Source organism: Microcaecilia unicolor, chromosome 7 (assembly GCF_901765095.1).
Source record: "Microcaecilia unicolor chromosome 7, aMicUni1.1, whole genome shotgun sequence".
In the NCBI taxonomy this organism is placed as follows: Eukaryota; Metazoa; Chordata; class Amphibia; order Gymnophiona; family Siphonopidae; genus Microcaecilia; species Microcaecilia unicolor.
In genome coordinates, this window is record NC_044037.1 from 242560941 (window position 1) to 242584975 (window position 24035).

At 40.4% G+C, this 24035-nt stretch overlaps 1 protein-coding gene across 1 annotated transcript in view; it reads left to right on the forward strand.

The window, feature by feature from the left end:
* Positions 1 to 24035, forward strand: part of LOC115475118 (lymphocyte antigen 75-like) — a 151842-nt gene that overhangs the window by 110055 nt on the left and 17752 nt on the right. The window contains exons 21-26 of the mRNA XM_030210859.1: positions 4007 to 4149; positions 5245 to 5350; positions 7796 to 7953; positions 13319 to 13448; positions 15769 to 15986; positions 17594 to 17762. Coding sequence (XP_030066719.1) covers positions 4007 to 4149; positions 5245 to 5350; positions 7796 to 7953; positions 13319 to 13448; positions 15769 to 15986; positions 17594 to 17762 — 924 coding nt within the window. The remainder of the gene's footprint in view (positions 1 to 4006; positions 4150 to 5244; positions 5351 to 7795; positions 7954 to 13318; positions 13449 to 15768; positions 15987 to 17593; positions 17763 to 24035) is intronic.

Genomic DNA, 24035 nt, shown 5'->3' on the forward strand with positions numbered 1-24035 from the left:
TCAGATCCCAGAACAACAAGTTTTAAAAGTAGCTGGCCACATCACTGCAGGTTACCTCTTATCTGTGTTCTCTGTAACAGCTTTAAACATAAGCATGCACCACTTGCTGGCCAAACTGGAGAAATGCACGTCAAGAAATAACACAGTTTTACAGGCTTAAAAACCCACTGTTTTGTCAGTCTCTTTTTGGCATTTCTGGGACATAGATCGTAGAAGTCTGCCTGACCCTGTCCTTAGGTTCCAACTACTGAAGTTGCCATCAAAGCCCACTCGAGCCTATCTAAATCCGTCTTGTCATTTGTGGGACACAGACTGTAAAAGTATGCCCGACACTGTCCTCTCATTCCAAATTCCATCGAAGTCCTCTCCAGCCCATCCTAAACTGGATTGCTGTATATGGGACCCAGACCATACAAACTTACCCAGCACCAACCTTAGTGCTTCACAGCAGGAGTCACCATCTAAGCGCCACTCGACAAGCAAGTACATGCATCCATTTAAGCTTTTTGTTTTTTATACCATTCATTTTCTAATTAGAGATCGTTTATGTTTATTCCACACCTCTTATTCCATTACTGGGGTTTTTCTCCACCATCTCCCTCAGGAGGGCATTCCGGGCATCATCCACCCTCTCTGACATTACTCCTAAGTCTACCACCCGGCAACCTCAATTCATGTTTTCTAGTTTTACCGTTCTCTCTTCTCTGGAAAATATTTGTTTCTATATTAATATCTTTCAAGTATTTAAACATCTGTATCATATCTCCCCTTTCCCTCCTCTCCTCTAGGTTATACATATTCTGCTCTTCTAGTCTGTTCTCATATGTCATTTGGCACAAAACTCATACCATTTTTGTTACCTTCCTCCGGACTGGTTCAAGTCTTTTTGCCCTGAAATTGGCAAGGACAAATCAAGATCAAGTGTGCATATGTAGATGTAAAGTAGCTTCGTTCAAGGAAGAACCCAATCATAGCCAGCAAACGTCTTGTGGGAGATTAAGCTTTTATAAACCAAGACATTCTGTTTGGAACTAAAGATCTCATTTTCACATCCATGACTTTGGGCATGCATAGATCTAAAAAGGGGATAAAAAGAACCTTTCTTTTCTTTATGTCTCCTCTCATTTTGTGCAGTTAGGACTGCAGATAAAAATTCTTACAGACAAACCCCAGCCCCGAATAAATGCTCTTGTCTTTTAGAGTAGGCTAATAAAATGGCTCTCACAGCGCAATCTTGCGTGCTTGGTTCAGAGCCGAAACCAGCCACAGAGGAAGAGAAAGTAGTGGCCACTTTGATGTCCAACTAAGCGTCGAAAAATGGTGCCCCATCCTGGATGCCGTTGTGAGAATGAGTTTTCCAATCTACAGTAAAATAACCACCTGAGCTAAAATAAGTTTGTTGAAGGAGATACTCCTTTTGACTGGTGTGGCTACTGCCTTTTAGACAGTACTACTACTACTACTATACTACTGTAAATCATTTCTATAGCGCTACCAGTCGTACGCAGCGCTTCACAATTGAACATGAAGAAAAGACAGTCCCTGCTCAAAAGAGCTTACAATTTAAATCAGGACAGACAGACAGGACCAATAAGGGATAAGGGTAGGACAGACAGAAGGACACATAGGGAAAGGGACTATTGAAGAGAGGAAGACAAGATAAAGGTTATGAGCAGGTGACAAGTTAGGAGTCAAAAGCAGCATCAAACAGGTAGACCTTTAGCCCGGATTTGAAGGCGGCCAGGGATGCAGCTAGTCGTAACGGCTCAGGAAGCCCATTCCAGGCATAAGGTGCGGCGAAATAAAAGGATCAGAGTCTGGAGTTAGCGATGGAGGAGAAGGGTGCAATTAGGAGAGATTTGCCTAGTGAACGGAGTTCCTGCGAAGGAATGTAGGGAGCTGTGAGTTTGATTACTGATTGAGAGCCATTCTTCACAATGGCTAACTTCTATGGATTTGAACTGGTGGAACTCTTAGGTACTCTGTTATAGTAGCTAAGTAAATTAATTATTATTGAAATGCATTTGTGTGTGCACTCCAAGTTGAATACTTTTTCAGAAGGAGAAATATGTAATGAGCCCCCTCTAGTGGTAAGAGGTAAGCAATTTAGCAGAGGTCAGTGGGTAACAGCATCTATTTAGGCGGTAGAAGTATTTCCTTTTGGCTGTTTTTTTGGACCAGAGTTGCTATTTCTAGTGCAACCTGGTACAAATCTTTCTCACAGCAAGTTAAAAAAAAAATAATTGAAATGTTGGACAGCATGTATATTGCTTGAGCTCTATCTTGCATGGGTTTCAATCTGCCTATGCAGGGAAGAAGGAACTGTTGCTTCCTGTGCATGGTCCTTGAAATATAGGTTGGAAAATGATGCCTGCCTTAAGATTATGTTCTAAATACCATGAGGAACCGAAAGGTAACTAAACGAAGAAAACCCATGGGGTAATCAGAATAGACCAAAAAGTGGGAAAAAGAAGTAGGCTGAACATACAATGGGATAAACAAAGTAATTGTATTGCTGCAATATGTAAGACTTGACACGGCACCATGTTTCGGCACAGAAGTGCCTGCCTCAGGAGTCTTGTATTAAAGTTTTCTGCAAAAAATAGAACTTTTGCAGCTCAGTAGACAGATGCTAAGTGGTCTTTAAAAAGATCGTGCGCAATTAAATACTGCACTCCTCAAAGGGTTAAGTAGTGTCGAGCAAGCGTGCTCAGTGCTTCCTTTTCCCACATTTTGGTCTGTTCTAAATACCATGAGGGCCAGAATCTTGAGGTGAAAAGAGAAATTAAACCATTACTAGTTACTGCTTTCTTCCATGTGTGGGCAGTAACATTGTCAGCAATGTTTTTGAAAGACGTGTACAGTAACTTAACAATCCTTGTGTACCATGTTACCTGCTACTGGGATTATGTACAATGTATAATCAAAGGCATTTAAATGCTGTATGGGAATTGCAACTGGAAGTTAAAGTACAATTTCTCAAATATAATGCTAAATTGGTTATAAAGATCATCACAGCATGGATCTTAGAAATCATACCCTTGGTCAACCAGCCACAAGTGTTCTTGCCGGGTTATTCAGTTCCAGTTTTCAAGGTCCACAGGCAGGCCAGGTTTTCAAGATATCCTCCTTGGTATCCAAATCTCTCTCATGCCTATTCATTGTGGATATCCTAAAACTTTGCCTACCTTTGGACCTCAAGGACCAAAATTGAGTATCCCTGATCTAAACTGTACCTCAGGAGCATTGTTTTCCTAGCCAGTCCTGCAGGTATATCTATTTTCAGAATATTCACAACAAAATGTGCATGAGAAATATCCACATCAATTATAAAGACCTTAGACGTAAGATCAAAACACATTTATTTTAGAAGTCCTTTAATGATGTTGCATCTGATTCATTTGTGTACTTACACAGGATATAAAGAAATATTAATGTTCTTTAAATTATGGTACTGTAAATTGGATTTTGGTTCCTGATTGTAAACTGGATTTTGACTCATTCCTGGATCTTCCCAGTCTCTTTTAATTGTTATCCACATAGAACTGAAAAGTCATAGCGAAATCTAAGATAGATATGTAATGTAATCAATATCTGCAAATTTATGCCAAGCACTCTCATTACAGATATACTGGAAAGCAAACTGGTTAGGTGTGCTTCCAGGATAGTCACCCCCCTCCCCCAGGACTCTGCCTGTTGTGTATCTGCATGCTGATAGTGTTTGTTCATTTATTCCTTAAACTTTGAATTTTTGCACTCTTTTTAGAACTACAGAGCAGGTTACAAACAAATTATATCAAATAACACAATCGCACATTGCCATTAGAAATGCAGCTATTTCAACTCTTCCACACCATGCTTATATCTCTATTTCCCACCCAGGCTGCCCACATTACCCCATTACTCCAACCCAGAAATGTGCAAAGGCACATTAATCACTGGTGGTGTCCAGGAAAGAATGACTCAGATTTTACTGTATTAACATGCACTTTCATGTTTACTGCAGGTTTCTTTAGCCCAATAAACTGCAATCTGAAGCTGCCATTCATTTGTGAGAAACATAACATGTCCTTAGTGGAGAAATATATTGGAGAACCAAAGCCATCTACAGGAGGGTGCCCCAAAGATTGGCTTCCATTTGGAGACAAGGTATTGCAAGAAGCATGGATTATCTTGCAATAGTTATTGAAAAGATAATAGATTTTTCCTTATTGTCTGCTCCAGACCATTCCTGATAAGTGGGTATATGCACTCCTACCAGCAGAGGGAGTCTGAGAAAGTACTGACTAGTGACACTGTATAAGGAACTGTGCAACCCCAACCTTCTCAATATTTCTCAGTCTCCCAGCAGATAATTTTAAACACTTCATTACTGAGTAGAACAAACGATTTTTGAAATGGTAAATATAGTAAAAGTCTATCAGCTTTTAAAACATTGAATGGAATATGATCTGAAAAACCTGGCTTTAAACAAGAGCTTTACTTTTTTGTTTAATGATATTTATATACAGGTGAGCAGGGAAGCAATAAAAATATAAGCCATACCAGTATGATAAGTGCAGGTGCTCCTTTCTCGGCAGATCTTAATTTAAATGAGAAGGGTGGACAAACTTGCAGATAGAACATAAGAGTTGCCCTACTGGATTAAACAAAGGATTAATCTAGCCTGATATCCTGTTTCTGACTGTGTTTCACAGTGGCCAGTCCAGGTCACAATATACTGTTTCCAACAATGTTTCACATTGGCCAGTCCAGGTCAGAAGTACCTGGCAGGCTCCCAAATTCCATTCTACTTAACCTAAGGGATAAGCAGTGGCTTTCCTAAGGTGTATCTTAACGGGTTATGGATGTTTTCCTCCCAAAATTTGTCCAACCTTTTTTTTTTAAACATAGTTGCAATAACTCATTTTGCCACTTGCTCCATCAACAAGTTCCAGAATTTAACTACAATTGAGTGAAAAAATATTTTCTCCTATTTGTTTTTAACGTGGCATTTGTTTTATTACCTTTCAGCTTTTGCTTTTATCCTTTGTGTTTTTATAGTATTGTTTTTTGTTGTTTTTTTTTTTGCAATATGCATACAAGTAGTTTTTTTTAAAAATACCTTTAAAGACTAGGTTAGAGCAGTTTTGTCTGGGATGTCATGAGAATGGTAGAACTGTCTAGACACACACACGTGAGACCTGTTGAGAGCCTTGCAGTCCTTTTTTATTATAACTGATGGATTTGAACTTTGTTTTTCAGTGTTTTATAAAAATAAAACCAAGATATTTAAAATTTGATAAAGCAAATGAATTTTGTGAAACATTTGGAGGGACTCTTCCAGCCATCTCAAGCCAAATTGAACAAGGTAAAGTTAAACTTTTTCATTAGTAAGGGTTTGCCGCAGAGTTTTTGAGTAATTACTTTATAGCCATTGGATAAAAGGGGTTGCAAGTAGAGTACCCAGTATCTGCATTGAAAAGATGTAGCATTGGTTTTCAACTTAGGTTAACAAAAGACTGCACTATCCCTTTAAATAATGAGCCCATTTTGTGCAGGACATCTAGGTAGGAAAAGGTACATCTCGGTTTGGGATGTTAAAATTGGGCTATATTTTACAAAAGGCTTGCTAAACATGGAGTCTTTTGTAAAATACATACAATGCATGTATTGTTTTTCACTGCTGTTTGGCTGTTCCAGCTGTTTGTGCCATTTAAAAAAAAAAAATTTTGTGGCATCATTTGGGCTTTGGACATTATCCCCAGGATTCTATATAGTGCGACTAAAGTCATATTCTGAATTTGTGCGCGCAACTTAATTAGTTATCAAGCCAATCACGCCAGTAATTTCCACTTAAGCAATTATTGATGCAAATTGGCATTAATTAGAATTTACACGCAGAACTGTGTAAGCATATTCTATAACGTGATGCAAGTAAATTCTACGTCACATCGTTGAAAAGGGAGTGTGGCTATGGGTGTGGAATGGGCGGGTCATGGGCATTTCTAAAAATCTATGCACGTGGTTATAGAATACACCCGATCTGCGTGTAATTTAGGCGTCTGCATTTATGCCAAAGTAACTTCCTGTGAGTAAACTTAGTTGCACAGATGGGTGCTTGGCGTATTCTATAAACTGCATGGAAATTTAGGCTTATTCTATAAAATACACCTAATTTATTCTGTAAAGTATACCTAAATTTAGATGTATTTTATAGAGTACCCCTAGGCATATTTTGTTTCTACACCAAACCTTTAGGCATCATATATAGAATCTAGTCCTGTAGCAGCATTTACACACGTAAACAGCAGATATTGCAAAACTGCATTTGTAAGGGGAGTCAAAGTAGGTTTAAAAAGCAGAGGTGTAAGTGATTCCCCCTCAGTTGCTTCTCTAAACCACAGGTCCAAATGCACAGTTAGTAGATAGTTACGCCACATTTGGAGCAAGTGTAAGTGCAGGGGAGTTGGATTTTTTAAAAGTATATATGCATTGTAGATCCACAATCAATCCCCTTCAAATCTGTGGGTGCCTTCTGAGTGTGTGTGTCTATGTATGCAGTGCCTTTCAAAAAGCTTAATGCTAATTTACAGTTGTACACCAAACATGAGGCACTCCTGGTCATGTACAATTTGACCAGGAGTGCCTAAACGTTTGTTACAATTCTACATATCTAAATGGCTTTTTATTACGTGTGTGAACAACCTAAAATTGCCTCTAATGTTTCTAAGACATGATGGTTTCCCTTCCAGATGCTTCTAAGAGGAATTTTCACAGGATTTTTCCCATAATTCCGTGTTAGCACTATGTACTAAGCAATCATTAAGCATGGGTGTAAGATTCTGCTCTATTGCTCAGATTGATTGGACCCTGGCAGCGGAGTGGGGGGGGGGGGAAGTATGCAGAGAGGAGAGAATTATATAGATACTGCTATATTGATGCTAACTAGAAGTAGCATTTGTCCACTGCTACTTTTCAGTAGTGCTAGGAGCTGTAGGTCCTAACCATGCTGTTAAAGATGAGCCTCTGGTGAAAAGAGGCTAGGGGTTGAAATGACGACATGCTTTTGTCTCGGGGACCATTCCATAGTTTGAGTGATTGTCTGCATGAAAATATAGGAATGATGGAAAACACCCTTCAAATAGGGTGGAAGTAACTTTCAGATTGCATTTCCTAATCTGGTATCTGTAATGACACATTTTATTCTTGAGAACTAGCGCACAGGAATAAAAGGTGTTTAACTTTTAACAGGAGCTAATCAAATAATAAGTTGATTGGTTTTATATATATTTTCTCAGTGTACAAATGGCAACAAATTAACTCACACTGTAGTATTATGCTCCATAATTTTGATCACGCAACTAGTATGTAATTAAACAAACTGTTTTCATGCTTACCCTGTATCCCAGGCTGTAGCACTGCACACTGCATTGCAACTAAACAAGTGCATATGCTGTCTTCATTGGGGAAAGTGGGGGCTGGTCTTGGCTAGGAGAACCACAGAGGCATGATAGAGGGAGGGAGGGGAAGACTGCTTTGGTCAGTCTAGGCCTCTGCAAGAGCTGAAGAATTGAACAGAATATGTACTCCTCCAGCACTTGGTCTGCTAACTTTACAGACTCAAAAGCATTTCTGTCTGGGACAGGAGGATTGAAGGTGGTCTGTTGAAAAATCAGAGGGAAAAACTGAAAAAAAAATCTCTTCTGTCTATATATTTATAAGTGAAGATTAAAATTGATAATTTGTTTTTCATGTCATCAATGTATTGTCTAGCTGATGTCATAATGTGTTAACAATATATTCTGTTTGTTAGATTTTATAACATCATTACTTCCTAAGATGTCCTTGAAAATGTGGCTTGGTATGCAGTTTTCACTGACAAGAGAACATAAGTGGGTAGATGATAGTAACTTCTCATACAGCAATTTTAACCCATTATTGCATGGAAGGCTGAGGAAGACGCCACATGATGTAAGTTTTGCATGTTAATGTGTGTGGGGTTTTTTTTTGGGGGGGGGGGGGGGGTTTACAATAAAATATTAAGGGCTCCTTTTGCAAAGTGGCGCTACCGATTAGCATGCACTGAATGTGAAGAAGCCTATGGGAATTGAATGGACTTCTTGACGCTGCTAATTGGTAGCACTGCTTTTATAAAAGGAACCCTAAATAACTTGTGCTTTGGACTTCGGGTTGGTCTTGTATCAGAATGCAGTGAGGAGGTAGATAAAGAATTTAGCGTAGGCTATAGGCTATGGTAGTTTCATAATTGACATGAGTGAATCCATAGGTGTAGAGTGTTCCACTGTGAGAATGTTTTTCATCATATCTGTTTGTCCTAATTATAGAAAAGGTATATAAAGAGCTTAACACTAATTATTCACATAACTCTAACTGTAAACAGTAAACAAATATGATGCTATCTCTACTTATATACAACAGCTACACTGACTCCCAGTGGAGGCCATATTACAATTTAAGATCTTAGTGTTGATTTTTAAGACTTTTCATGGGGACTCTTCAGGTTACTTGATCAATCATTTTATTTTTTTCAATAGGAATCATTTATTTTTTAGATTTTCCTTCTATTTGCAAATTAAAGGCTCTATGCAATCATCAATCTTCGTAATCTTATCAGACTACCTGTAGTTGGGACTCCCTCCTTTTTTGAGGAACACAGAACATTATTCTGAGTTTTAAAAATTATTGAAAATTTTACTGTTTAGATAATATGTTTGTAATTTATAAATGTTTATTTTAATTTAGACTGAGATTATTTTGTGTAATTGTCAGGAGTATGCTCTTTTTCTTCATGTTGTCCGCTTAGAACTGTTGGTTGTAATGGGTTATAAGACCTTGGTGTGATGTAATGTAATCCCCATTACACGAGAGGGACATTATCGCTGCTACTGCAAATGAAAAATCTGTCACAGTATGTCCTGCTCGAATCCAATGGGACACAAGTAGAGGCGCCTCCCGTTGGTGTCGCAAACAACTTTAAATGTTCAGCCATTCTTTATTTTTCTACAAGTCTGTCCTATATAAAACAATTGGCACATTTAACACAGTGAACAACTCGCATAGTTTCACAGTCTGAAGAGTTGCATAAAAAGTATGTTTTCTTAGAACTTGGAATCAAAATCCTGTCTGTCTCCCATGCATAGCAACAATAGACACAATGACCACATTTTCTATGTCCATCATTCTCATAAGTCCTCGGTGTGGGAAAAAAATGAGGAATGGATAAGAATATCCCCAAGGTTTCTGCCCCTACAATAAGCAAATTGTGGTTCTAGAAAACAAGAATATTATTACAAATTGACCAACACTTCCAAATTATATTACGAACTGAAGAGACATTAGGTGAGTAAGATAAAACACACACTAAATCTTTAGAGGAAGAATGTGATTTTTGCTGAAAAAGCCATTGTCACTGTGCATAAAGAGCACGTTTATAAGCTTGTTTGACCAATGCATGTGGATAACCTCTATGCAAAAAATGCTGAGCCATAAGACTGACTTGATGTTTAAAATCCTGTACTGAGGAACAAAGCCTGCGGAACCACAGGAATTGTCCCTCTGGTATATTATCTTTTTAAGGTTTTTCAGATGGAGGCTAGAGTAATGCAATAAAGAATTACAGTCTGTTGACCTCCTAAAAAGAGATGTAATAAAAGTCCCACTCTCATATTGGATTCCAACATCTATAAAATCAATACAATTGCCCTCTATGCAATGACTAAATGAGCTATTTGGGTCACAGTTGTTAATTGGCTCCAAAAACATTTTCAGCTCATATTCTTCATCACTCCAGGCAAACACCATCTATGTATAGGAAGAGAGACAGTTGAGAGGAGATATGATTGAGGTCTACAAAATCCTGAGTGGTGTAGAATGAGTAGAAGTGAATCAATTTTTTACTCTTTCAAAAAGTACAAAGACAAAGGGACACTCAATGAAGTTACATGGAAATACTTTTAAAACAAATAGTAGGAAATATTTTTTCACTCAACGAATAGTTAAGCTCTGGAACTCTTTGCCGGAGGATGTAGTAACAGCGGATAGTGTATCTGGGTTTAAAATAGACTTGGACAAGTTCCTGGAGGAAAAGTCCATAATCTGCTATCGAGACAGACATGGGGAAGCCACTGCTTGTCCCGGAATTGGTAGCATAGAATGTTGCTACTATTTGAGTTTCTGTTAAGTGCTTGTGACCTAGATTGCCAACTGTTGGAAGCAAGTTACTGGGCTAGATGAACCATTGGTCTGACCCAGTATGGCTATTTTTATGTTCTTATAAGTTGCTTCCAAATAATAATCTTGGACCAATATAAGGAACTGTAAACAAACCGTTCCTCAAATTGGGCCATGTAGAGGCATGCGATGGAGGGAGCCACAGGTAGCCTTTATAGCCATGCCTCTAATTTGCATGAGAAAAACCTCTGCAAATCGAAACTAATTCTTCTTTAACACAATAGTTAAAAGCTGAACTGAAAGCTCAACCTGCTGTATGGACAATCCAAAAATAATAAATAGCCTTTAGTAACAGCTATTACATCATCCTGTGGTATATGTGTGTAACATGCATTTAACATCCATAGATACTAGAATCAACCGTTGAGTATCCAGCTATGGTAGATTAATTGTTGAATTAAATTCATTGAATCCCATACATATGAACTAATAGATGGCACCAAAGGTCGAAGGTATTGGTCCGCAAATTGAGATAATGGCTCCAGAATTGAGTCAATCTCCAAGGACATCCTGGGGGTCAGCTTAAAGATTTGTGGTCTTAGGTAAAAAATAAATGGACAGGATAATGCAAAAATTGAAATTCTTTACAGAAATTACTCCATAATTAGCTTGAGGTAGAATATTCCACACCATCTGCTGGATCTTTACAGTAGGATCATTAAATAAAACTAGAATCAAGCAACTGTGACAGTAGGCTTCCTGATCTTGTATAACGATGCTTCCACCCTTATTCGCTTTCTTGATAACAGTGGAAACATCAGTCTGTAATGAACGTAATGCATCACATTGTGCCATAGTAAAGCAGCATATATATTTTTTTTTATGTTGATTTTTTGTTATTCTTTCAAAACTAACTGCTGAAAAGTGGCAATATTCACATCCACTGGACCGGGGGGGGGGGGGGGGGGGTGGAATTCAGGATGACTTCAAAAGTAAACCCAAAGATGTAAAATCCCTGTCTTTTTGATCTTGAAAAAAGAATCTAACTTTTAAAAGCCGAAAAAGTTGACCTGTTGCTTCCAAGGTGTCATATTGTACAACCGGAACAAAGGACTTCCCCATTTGTAATAGAGATTCCTCAGTACTCGTCAAATCTCGATGGGATAAATTATAAATGATTAAAAAATAAGTTAGTCCATCCATGTGTTGACCCAGGACACAGCGGAATTCATTTTTGAAAGAAAAAAACATGTTAAAAGTGTCATAAAGCATCATTTGAACAGATTTCGTCTCAAAACATCCAAATCAGTGTTTTCAAAACCAGTTTTGCAAACGTTTATCTATGCATTCTGTCTCCAATGCATCCAGATCACAAGGAGGAATGTTGGGGACGTTGCAGAGGCAGAATTAGGGCGGGCCTATCACAAGGAAGAATGTTGGGGGCGTGTTGGGACGTTGCAGAGGCAGGATTAGGGCGGGCCTAGGGCATACCTAACAATTGAACGTTTTACAGCGAAAATGGGACTGAACAAAACATCCAGGACAAAAATCTAAACAGTTTATAGTAGACCTGTTTTGAGAACAAATAAGACACAAAAAGGTGCCCTAAATGACCAGATAACCCACTGGAGGGAATTAGGGATAATTCCCCAATACTCCCCTAGTGGTCAGTGACCCACTCCCACCCCCCAAAAATGTGAAAATAAATTACTCACTGGCCTCAAATGTTATAGCCAGGTCTACTAGAGCAGTATGCAGGTCCCTGGAGTAATCTAGTGATCAGAGCAGTACACTGCGGAGTGGGAGATTCAGACCCCTATCTCTCTCTACCCGTCACACTTGTTTTGGAAACTGTGACCCCCCCCCCCCCCCCGCAAACTCACCCAAGCCTTATTGTACCCACATGTAGGTGCCCCTTCACCCATAAGGGCTATTATAGTGATGTTGAGGGTGGTGGGTTTTGGAGGGCTCAGCAGATAAAATAAGGGAGCAGTGGTGAGATGTGTACCTGGAAGCATTTATATGACGTCTATATAAGTGTCCCCTAGGGTGCCCCATTGCTCTTCTGGGGATGTCTGTGGGAACCAGTCTACTAAGAATACTGGCCTCCCTACATCCCAATGACTTGATTCTTTATGTTTTGCACTTGTATGTTTTTGCTTTCCAAAAATGGCCAAAAAAAAGTATAAAGCACAAAACTGTGTTCGAGACTGTATTTAAAAAAAAAAAAAAGATGTTTTTCTTTTTTTCGAAAATGGGCTTATTTCCTACTCAGATTTGGAACATTTAGCACAAAAAGTCCAAAATCTGTCTTAGATGCCATATTGAAAATGCCCCTCCACATATATTGAGCACATTTATTATTACTTTTCTGAGCACATCTATTTATTATTGATATTTACCAAGTGCATGTGGTTGCAATTACATTTATGAGCTTGGTCTTTTGAATATTATCTCCTGAAGTTTTACTATTTGTTGTATGTGAATACTTATCATGTCTACATCCTGTAGTGCTTTAAAATTATGTTCAGATTTTCTCTTTAGTTTTCAGAAAAAATTTGCAGTAAGTTTTGTGGAAATCCCTTTGCACACTATACATCTGAAGTGTCAAGCTATACTCTAGGGAAGAATTTTTTTTATTTAACTCCTCGGTTTCAGCCGGAACCAAAACCACTGGTTTGTCGACCTCTAAGCTGCCTGGCCAAAACCGAACCGCAGATTTTGGCCAAAGGTTCAGTTTCAGCCGGAACCAAAACCACTGGTTTGTCGACCTCTAAGCTGCCTGGCCAAAACTGAACCGCAGATTTTGGCCAAAGGTTCAGTTTCAGCCGGAACCAAAACCACTAGTTTGTCGACCTCTAAGCTGCCCGGCCTAAACTGAGCAACAGATTTTGGCCACAGGTTTGGTTTCGGCAGGAACCAAAACCACTGGTTTGTCAACCTGTAAGCTAACATCCAGCTCAGGGTAGTGAAGGCTTAAAAGAATGGCAGATATGAACTGGATCAGTGGTCCTCAGCCTAGTTCTAGGGGTCATGATAGAAATGTTTCACATCACATTCTTTGTCCGATTCTTCAAAATAGGTGAATTCTGCTGATATTAGAAATAGTTTTGTAAAATAATTTGTGTTATACTTGGTTTTCCAGCCGTTTGATGACGAAAATAATAAGCAGTGTCTACTGATTCTCAATGATCCCACATCTCCTTTCATTGGAACATGGGACTTCACCTTTTGTACTGATGAACAGTATGTTGGCATATGCCAGAAATTTCAAGGTAGAGTATACATAAATTATCTCATTTCTTCATAGAATACATTTTTTAGGAACTTCTTCTTTGCCAACTGTAACATACTTTAGTCTGCATGAGTTAATATAAAATGTAAAGTCAGAGGAGGTAGACCAGCCACATACGTTTTTACTGACAGTCATGTGATCTTATTTGGATTTTAAATGTATTATTCACGTTTTCTAGACCAAAGTTCAAGGGAAGTTAGATACACAAATTATGTCCCTGCCCAAGTAGTTTTGCAATCTAAGTTGTACCAGAGGCAATAAAGAGAGAGAAAAAGGGGATTGGACTTGATATACCTCCTCTCTCTGGTTACAGTCAAAGCGGCTCATATGTTATATACAGGTACTCATTTTGGAACTGGGCAATGGAGGATTAAGTGAGTTGCTCAGAGTCACAAGGAGCTACAGTGGGAATTGAACCCAGTTCCCCAGGTTCTCAGGACACTACACTAATCACAAGGCTACTCTTTCACTCATAGAATACTGTCTCTGAGAATTTGATTTTGTAGTTGGAGATGCAAAGAGAATGAAGTGACTTGCCCAAACTTGCAGTGGGGAAGGGTGGGATTTGAGCCCTGGCTTCTCTGGTTTGCAACCTGCTTCTCTAGCCACTAGGCTACACCCCTCTCCCCACCCCACACACACAAAGAATAACTATCTTTGAGAATTTGATTTTGTAGTTGGAGATGCAGAGCAGCATGTGTAGCCTGATCTTTGATCCTCTACTGTTTCATTTCCTTTCTTGTGCCTGGACAGCCAAGCAGTCAAATTGCAGAGTGGACTTTATGGTCTTGCCCAGGTGGGGATGGACCTAGGGTCCATAAACACCTCAGAATGGCTGGTCCTTATTTTATCACAGAAGCTCTGGTGAAGGTGGCAGCAGATGGTGGCTCCATTCTGGAAGGCCTGCAGAAGCCTACAATACAACAGACTGATAATAAATGAGCCCTTTTTACAAATGCACGATAGGCTCTACGCGCATGCAGTGCACGTGAAAATGAGACTATTGCCAGGCTACCATGCCCCCTGGCGGTAATTTCAGATTTGCTGCGTGCCTATAACACCTGGATTGTTTATTTCCTCCCATGCGCGGTGTTTCCGGTGGTAATCTGCAGTGGTGTTTCCGGTGGTAATCTGCAGTTGGCACACGCCAACCAGTCACTGCACGTGTAGCGTGTGAGCCCTTAACACTAGATCAATGGGCGGCGTTAAGGGCTGAGGTCGGTTTTAGGCGCGCGCTGGTTTCAGGTTTACTGCATGTCCTTTTCCCGTCCCATTTAAAAAAAGCCCTTTTTTGCAAACTCTGTAAAAACTGGCCCGGCGCGTGCTCAAAGCACACACCTATACCTATACTACTATAGGACACTTTTTACTGCAGCTTAGTAAAAAGACCCCAAAGAGAAGAGTTAAATATGGATCTAAATTTGAGTTGTCTGACAGATGGAAAATGTAAAAGCATCAAATTACGAGTATTATAAGGACAGCTGATACAGAGTAAACTAGCCCAGTCACAAAGATAAAGAGGTGCTAAACCGGTCAGGATTTTGTAAATAAAAGCACAAAGTTTAAATTGAGCTCTGGCCTCCACAGGAAGCCAGTGTAACTTCATTAATAGTGGAATAGCCGATGCATATCTAGAGACTGAAAATATCAGCCTTACCGCTGTATTCTGCAACAATTGAATTCTGTTTACTAGAGTTCTAAGACATCCGGGTTAGTGCGGGAGCCTTTACTGCCTCAGTGGGTGGCAGTAAGTGCTTCTCTCCCCTGCATTGCCATGCAGTAAGAGCAATCATGCTACAAGGCCATGTCTTTTTTTCAAACTTTTTACCTGCTATGGTAAAAAGGACCTCAGTGAGCGACAGAAACAGCTCCCACCACTAGCAGGGCCCTTTTTCCTGCAGCTTAGTAAAAGGGCCCCTTAGAAATTAGTGATCTAGTATCACACAGTTTCTTCAGCTCAAAACAATTCCATATTCGATCTCCAGGCGTCTTGAGAGACCGTCCTAACGCAATTAAATCTCCTTCAGAATCATCGCCACTAATATTATTCGACTGCCCTAATATTTGCTACCTTTCCTTATCTCCAAGAGAAAAAATTTGACAAAAATTGAAGGAAAGAACTGGTAAAACATTTAATCTGTGGTCTTATATTTTTTACAGTAGGAATATATGGAAGATTACGCAAAATGATTTGACAGCTATGTATTTATATTTTAATTCTGCCTTATACTAGAATTCTCAACCTTGGTTTATTTTTGTCATGTTCATGCAACTTAAGCATCTTGTTTTTTGGCTGATAGACAACACGACAAAACAGGACAGCCCTGAAATCGAAACTTATCAAGCTTACCATTACAAAATAATCCAAAGCAACCTGACTTGGTATGATGCTCTGTCCAAGTGTAACGAGAGTGAAATGCATTTGGTTAGCATCACAGATCAGTATCATCAGGCTTTCCTTTCCGTGAAGGTGAATAAACTACTTAGACCAATGTGGATTGGATTATCCAGCCAAGATGTAAGTCAGCTTTCTTTTCTTTCATTTTGCTCTAACTGAATAAATCAGTATAACTTCAAGAAATACAGAACATTTCTGGAGTGTAATTAAGTGACAGGGATACTTTGTCTCCTGTCCTTATGGTTACAATCTGTTTAATCTGATCTTAAACCAGAATATATATTCTGTTTATTTTCAGGGCAGTTTTCCAAAAGTAGGCAACTAGAGTTGGCCTGCTGGTAAAATTACCCTCCCCTCTCAACAGGTTAAACTGTTTACACTGTACTTTGCCCATGAGGTAAGGAGGCAGAGATGAGTCCACTTTAGTATGTGAAGGAATTTCATCCCCCTACATTGTTTAATCTGCATACATTACACCTATAATATATGTGGTTTAAAAAGTCCCTCATAAGTAGTGTGGCCTGTGATATTTTCAAAGGGAAACCCTGTATGGAGTTTTCCTTTTGAAAATCAATTTCTAAGCCAACTAAAAATAGAAGTTTTCTCTGTTTTAAGAGCATTCTATGCGATTATTCCTAGATTCTGTGGTGCAGGTTTGGTATGCTGATACACGAGCTTGCGCTTTTTCTCTTTGGCCTATGTCAGTCTTGGAATGCCCTTTCTGGACAAATCTGCCTATACAAGATTGTGACACTTTTTAAAAACCTTTTTGAAAACTCGGTTATTTGTTGACACAGGAGCAATTTGTTTTATGATGTTTTAATAATGAACACTTTTATTATTTGTGATGCTCTTGATTATATGTTATGGGTACAGTTTGTATCTGTTTTATTATGTATGGTCGCTTGTAAACTGCCTAGGAATTAGATGATATATAAATTTTTTTAATAAAAATAATTGGTTGCTTAAAAATTTTTAAACACAGTTAATCACATTTTTAATCATGGTCCTGAAGACCCACTCCCTCGAGAGCATCCACCATCCTCCTGCCCCTCCCCCGAGCATCCACCATCTTCCCACAGCCGCCCCCCCCTTCCCAGAGTATCCACATTCCTTCTAGCAACCCCCCCCCCCCCCCAAGGCCTACCTGAAAGATGCCCTAGTGGTCTAGAGTAGGTTGTGCCACTCTGAGTTCAAAATGACAGCAGCAACTGGAGATTGCTGCTGTCCACCCTACCCTAGACCACCAGGGCATCTTTCAGATAGACCCGAGGAGGGGGTGAATGTTCCAGGGGAGGGGAGCTTTTGAGAGAGGCATGCATATGGTTGGGGTTTCTCAGGGCGGATTCTTCCAAAGGTCTTCGGGTGTAGATGCTCAGTGCATCCCCACAGTGATCAGCTTGTAAAGAATGTATTAATGCTTTGTTTTTCTTTTTTTTGTAGCCAGTAACATGTTTGGGTTAATTGCAAGTGTTAATGATTAATCAACACCACTAATTAAAATTTTATTTGCTAGAAGCATATTTTCCATTATAAATTTTATATTTTCTTCAGTGAAACATTGCATAAATGCCATATTTGAAAGCTTTTAAGCAGTAGATTTGTAAGATGGATGTCAGTGCATTAAGACAACCATTTCAGTGAAGGTTTAAAAAGCGGTAAAGTCCTGGTTGAGCTAATTGAGATACAATTCCCCTCTTCACCTATCCTCTTGAATGAAACACTAGGATGGAATACACTACGAGTGGTCAGATGGAAAGCATGTACGTTTTAGTCGCTGGTCTGAAGATGATAAATATCCAGTGGGAGACTGTGTGTATTTGGATACTGATGGCTTCTGGAAAACATCCGACTGTGAGACCAGACAGCAAGGAGCTATTTGCTACACTCCAGGAAGTAAGTTTACAGATCACATTTTTCAACTTAAAGAAGCAGGTAACTGATTTTTTGCTCTGTGATTTTGGAATTTTAAATTTCTATAGTAAACTTTCTTTTCTGTGACACATATCTTTAAAATGTTTTCCTTATCATCCTTACCAGTTCTGAACCTGTGGGTTGTGTCTGTTGACCGCAGATGGACATAGAGAACAAAACATTGTGTGCCCTGCCCTATAAGGACACCCTACAGCTTCAGGTGTTTAGGATTTCTCTGTCTCCAGCAGATGGATTGCTCTGAGGCAGCTCCTGGCCTAGTTAGAAAACTGGAGACCAGTTAAACAGGGGATATCAGAATTTTTTTTTGTCCAAATTAGGGGATAATCAGAGGAGTTGAACAACTTCTCCCATTCTCTCCGCACAACTTTCTGCTATCATGCTATCGGTGAATATTTTCAGCCTCCTACTTTTTCCATTTAAAAATTAAATCAGCTAAAACTTATTTAATTCCTTCGGAGACTCACTTTAACAGCAAAGGCAGCAAGCTCAGCACAGCCCATGGAGTTGGACTGAGGTGAGCCATGTGTAGCATTCTGGGGACGAGGGTGCAGTGCCTTCAGATTCGGCAACTGGTGCAGTTTGGGAATCTGATCACAGCTGTGCTTGTTTGCTGGGTGCAACGTTGAGGACATTTAGTCTGGTATTATAATTTGTTTCTCTAATTGTCCACAGAAGTTTTTTGGCTTGCAAAGTGAGAGGATGGAACCACCGGTAGAGTGTATAAAGCACTGCTTCAGGTGTAGGAGTCACTAAGGAGCATCAGGTCCCTGCAGGGCTTGTCATTGAGAATCGTGTTCGGGTTCAGACTATGCTAGGAGCCCATCTGTAAGTTTGGGGGAAGCTCTATTGCCACAGCCCTCTCAGGGGTATTCTGCTGTCTGTTTTGTTGGTTCCTCATGCTTTCCTTGAAACTTCTCAGCAGCTTGTCTGGAAGGGAGCCCTTTTCACCTGAATTTGTATTGCTACTGCAAAGAGGACACACAATACTCAGGAAAGCCACCTTCCTTCAACTTTTGGCCCATCAGTAGATACTTCATCTGCCAAAAAGGAGTGTATGGATGTTCAGGAGGCTTATGATTCCCAAACAGACGTTTTCTATCAATATTGGGTCTCATAAACCCTTTCCCTGTGGACATTTTGGAGAAGGGTGAACTTTCCCTACTGAGGGAGATGAACCGTCAGTAGCCCACCTCTTTCTTAAGAAGGAATTAAATATAGTTACTATAGAGATCCTGGAAGCTCCAGGTATTGAGGATCTTCCAGCTCCAGCAGTACCTGTGGCAGGGGATCTTAGAGGGCATTAGGAAGCTGCCTTTCCCTGTTCATCTTGCTGTTCAAGCTTTGATTTTTTTTTTCTGAGTGGGTTGTGCCAAAAGCTGGGCTTAGAGTGAGCAGAGCTTTATCCTTTGGCTCAAGAGGAGAAGGACAAGCTTAGGAAATCCAAAATGGATGCGTTGGTTTCAGCACTTAAGACTGCCATTCCAGTAGAAGGAAGCTCATTTCTTAAGGATGTCCAGGACCGTACGCTGAATCCATTCTGAAACAGGCCTGTGAGGTTTCTGCTCTGGGTGTGCAGGTGGCAGTCTGTAGTGCATTTGTCTCAAGAATTTGTCTTTACTGGGTACTGCATGATCAGAGTTTTCTGTGGAGGAAGCAGATCATACTTCAGCTGATCTGGTTCGTCTGGACATGAGTTTAGTGTAGATGTCTTCTGAACGACTTATATGACCTTAACTTCAGCTAGAAGTATGTTGGTTGTTGTGTCTGCCAGGTGCCTTCTTTTGACTCAAGAACTGGTTGGCTGATACTAACTCTCAGACATGTCTTAGCAGGCTGCTGTTTTGATGCATGTTGTTATTTGGGGAAGATTTTGAAAAAATGGTGAAAGACTTGGGAGAGATGAAGTCTTGAAAGTTACCTGAAGACAGGCCTGTCTGCCTATCGGGGATCTGCCAACCGGTCCAGATTCCATATTATGAAGCATTTGTAGGCTGGGGTTCTCTGGTTCCTTTCAGTGTTCCTAGTTTCCATCCCATCATTTTTCCTTTTGAATGGACAGGAAGGGAGGCACCTCTAGACAAACACAATGATGGGCTGTGGGTCTCTTTCTCAACCTTTCGAGTAGGCAGCCGCCTTCCCAGGTTTTTAAGGAATGGACCCAAGTAATGTCAGACCAGTAGGCCTTGGGTATAGTAGGTCAAGGTTACAAACTGCTGTTTTCCTATTCTCTCGCGAATTCCTTTTTGCTGTCTCCTTGTCATGCTGCAGCCAAAATAGTTGAAGTACAAGCAATGCTTCAGAATCTGTTTGGAATTAGCAGTAGTAGTGGTTCCCATGAGGAAGCAAAGACTTAGACAAGTATTCCATCTATGTTTATATTTAGTTTATGCCTATTTAGTAGTAACTCAAAATGAGTTACATTCATATAGATTGGATATTTCCCTGTCATCGGAGAGCTAACAGTCTAAGTTTGTTCCTGAGGCAATGGAGGGTTAAATGACTTGCCCAGAATCACAAGAAGCAGCAGGATTTGTGCTAGGCTTCCCTAGTTGTCAGCCCAGTGTTCTACTTGTCATTTCAAAGAAGGAAGGTTCCTTTCATCCCATTCTAGATGTCATTGAAGTCAGCAAACCACTGAAGATGCTTAATTTCAGAATGGAGATATATGATCAATGATAGAAAAGGGTATGCACTTGAGTCTCCTTGATCTACAGAAATTATCTGCACATTTCTATTTGGCTTCCTCATTAGCACGTCTTAAGCTTCACCATTTTAGGGCAGCATCTACAGTTCCAGACATGCCTTTTGGCTTAGCTGTGGCTCCGAGAACATTTTCCAAAGTTACGGTTGTCATAGCAACCATCATTTGGTGGAAAAGAGTCAGTCCATTCCTACCTAGATAACTGGTTGGTATGAGCCAGCTCACATCATGAAGCTATTCAAGCTACATCACAGATAGTTCAGTTGCTTCAGTCCCAAACTTGGGATCTTGCCAGGTATTTGTGACCTTGATTGGCCACTATTGGAAACAGAATGCTGGGCTTGATAGACCTTTGGTCTGTCCCAATGTGGCAATACTTATGTACTTATGTAACTATGATAAAATCAACCTTAAGTCAGTCCAGTCTATTGAGTACTTAGGAGCACATTTTGATGCAGCAGTGGAAAGAGTTCCTCTCAAAGCACAGGGTGCTCAAGCTTCTTCAGATTTGTTGCTTCCTTCAATTTGTAGCTTCCCGAACTTGGGACTAAATGCTAGTCCTGGGATACATTGCGACAACTATCAAGGTAGTTCCTTGGGCTCAAGTGCATATGCACCCTCTCCAGAAGTCTCTTCTAAGGCAATAGTTGCCCCTCTTGCAGGACTGTGAGTGTTGTCTGCCTTGGACATGAGAAGTGAGGAAGAGCATGACTTGGTGGGTTCAGTCACACAATCTGCTCCAGGGAGTGTCCCTAGGTGTCCCAGTTTGGTTGGTAGTGACAATGGAAGCCAGCCTTTATGGATGAGGAGCCCACTGCTAAAACTAGGTGACTCAGGAGAAATGGACTTATTCCAAGGCATCCTGTTCCTTCAACCATCTGGAACTGAGGATGGTATGGAAAGCCTTGCTTTCCTTCTGGTTGATAGTGACAGGCAGAGCGGTATGAGTTTTTCTGACAATGCAACAGTTATGATGTACGTCAAGAAGCAAGGAGGCATGAAGAGTACAACAGTAACCCAAGAAGTGTCTCTTCTTTGCTGAGCTGAACACCACCTCTTTGATCTCTCAAGGGCCCTTCAGGAATTCAGAATGTTCAGGCAGATTTCTTAAGCAGGTATTCCCTAGATCAGAGGTTTTCAACCCAGTCCTTGGGGCACACCCAGCCAGTTGGGGTTTTCAGGATATTCCCACTGAATTCAATGGGGATATCCTGAAAACCCCAACTGGTTGGGTGTGCCCCCAGGACTGATTTGAAAACCTCTGCCTTAGATCCATGGGAATGGAAGTTGTTGCAGCCAACATTCAGTCTCCTAATGAGTCAGTGGAGGCTGCCTGTTGTAGATCTCTTGGCATCAAGATCCAGCACTGAAGTGCCTCAATTCTTCATTTCTCAGAGCAAGGTTCTGAAGGCCAAGATGCACTATTAATTCGGCCCTAGCCTCAGGTGGATCTGCTTTAAGTCTCGTCCCACATAGCCAGTGGTGGGCCAGCTTCTTCACAAGATCACTTCTCATCCTGTCCAGGTGGTCCTGGTTGGTCTGGACTGATCCAGGAGACTGTGGCACATGGATCTCATTCAATTCCAAGTAAATTGTTCCCTCCAGTTTCCTCTAGAGAAGGGACTGGTAATGGAGAGTCCAGCTCTCTCTTGTCTTACAGCCTGGCTGTTGAGTGGTCATGCCTGAGGCAGTGATTTCTATCTTCTTCCAGGCTGGAAAGCATTCCACCTTGGTAGCCTGAGTGAGGGTTTAGAGGGTGGTTGAGGCCTGGTGTTCTGGCAGAGCCTTGCCTTTTCAAATCTCCATTGCTCATATCTTAGTGTTTGCAAGAAGGTAACAAGAATGATTTGGCAGTAGGCTTCTTGAAGGTTCAGGTCACGACTTGTGCTTTTTTTTGAGACCAGTTGGAGAAGACTTCCTTAGCAGCTCATCTCGATGTAGGGTGCTTTTTGAAGGGCAAAATGTGGTCCGACTGTGAACTTCCTTTCCCAATTGGAGTCTAAATTTTGTTCTCAGAATGTTGGGTCAGCCACCTTCTGAACCCTTGAAGAATGTGCTGTTAAGGATCTTGCCTTAAGACAGTGTTCCTCCATTCTTTCAGTTCACAGTTTTGGAGTTGCAAGCCTTGTCTGCTACATAGACAAGGGGGAAGCCACTGCTTATCCTGGGATTGGTAGCATGGAATCTTGCTACTATTTGGGATAATGCTAGGTACTTGTGACCTGGATTAGCCACTGTTGGATGCAGGATACTGAGCTAGATGGACCATTTGTCTGACTCAGTATGGCTATTCTTATGTCCTATAGAGATCCCTTTCTCTGCTTTACAGAAGCTGGTATCTCAATATGTATGGAGCCATTCTTTCTACCAAAAGTAGTCTCTATTTCACTTGAACCAGCCTCTCAATCTTCCCTCCTTTAGGAAAGAAGAATGTTGAAGATTTTAAGACCCTGAGTCTGCTGGATGTTCACCAAGTCTTTAATGCATTATTGTAAGTTACTAATGAATTTTGTAGGTTGGACAAATTATTTGTCCATTTGGTGGCGTGAGTAAAGGATAGTGAGTAAGTCCACTATCACTCAGTGGCTTAAAGAATTTTCTTCTGCCTATATTTTAATAGGGAAGCAAATTCCCCAGGATTTGAGAGCCCATTCTGCAAGAGTAGTTTAGACTTGATGTGGCCAATGTGAGCAGATGTGACAATGGAGCCAAGGTTCTTAGGTCAGGGGTTCTGAATCCCACCCATCCTAAGTAGTGCCTTGCCACCTCCCACAGGTTCCGGACTAGTCTGGTGAGGACAATAAGAAAGGAAAAATTAAGTGTAACCTGCTGATTTTCTTTCCTTGAGTCCCACCAGACCAGTTTCCCTCCCTGCATTTCTGTGATTTGAACTTCATAATAATTTTTGTCATATTGCTGTTTTTCTTGCTGTTTGCCAAAAAAAGGGAAAATAAAACACCAATAAATTAAAGAGGGAATGATGGAAGGTAGAGAAGAGGATGTTGAATGTTTGGCATTCAATCATCATTGCTCTGTTATTGAAATACTGAGCACCTGAGGCTGCAGGGTGCCCCTTATACTACAGGGCTAGCACCTGCTAGTCAATGGACACAACCCACATATTCTGGACTAGTCTGGTGGGACTCTAGCAAAGAAAATTAGAAGGTAAGACTTAATTTCTCCAACTCTCCTCAGCCTCAGTAGTAGGGGACCGTATGTATAAATATAACTCTCATTGTGGCTAGCACTATGTCGTAGACAGTAGTAAAGCAAAATCATTATATGCATATGTCCGTTTAATAGCCAATAACAATTATTTTATTATCACACCCATGCAGCTATAGAGCAGCGCATACAACAGATATGTTCATAGAATTTTTAAAAAATGTTTTTGTCTAGTCCTCTGTGTGTATATGTATAATCCATGAAACCTTTCAAGTACAAATGAATGCAGCTGAGTAATTCTGGCAGACAATATTGCTGAAGAAATTGTTAAGATTGAATATACCATTATATAACAAGCAGCAGAGATT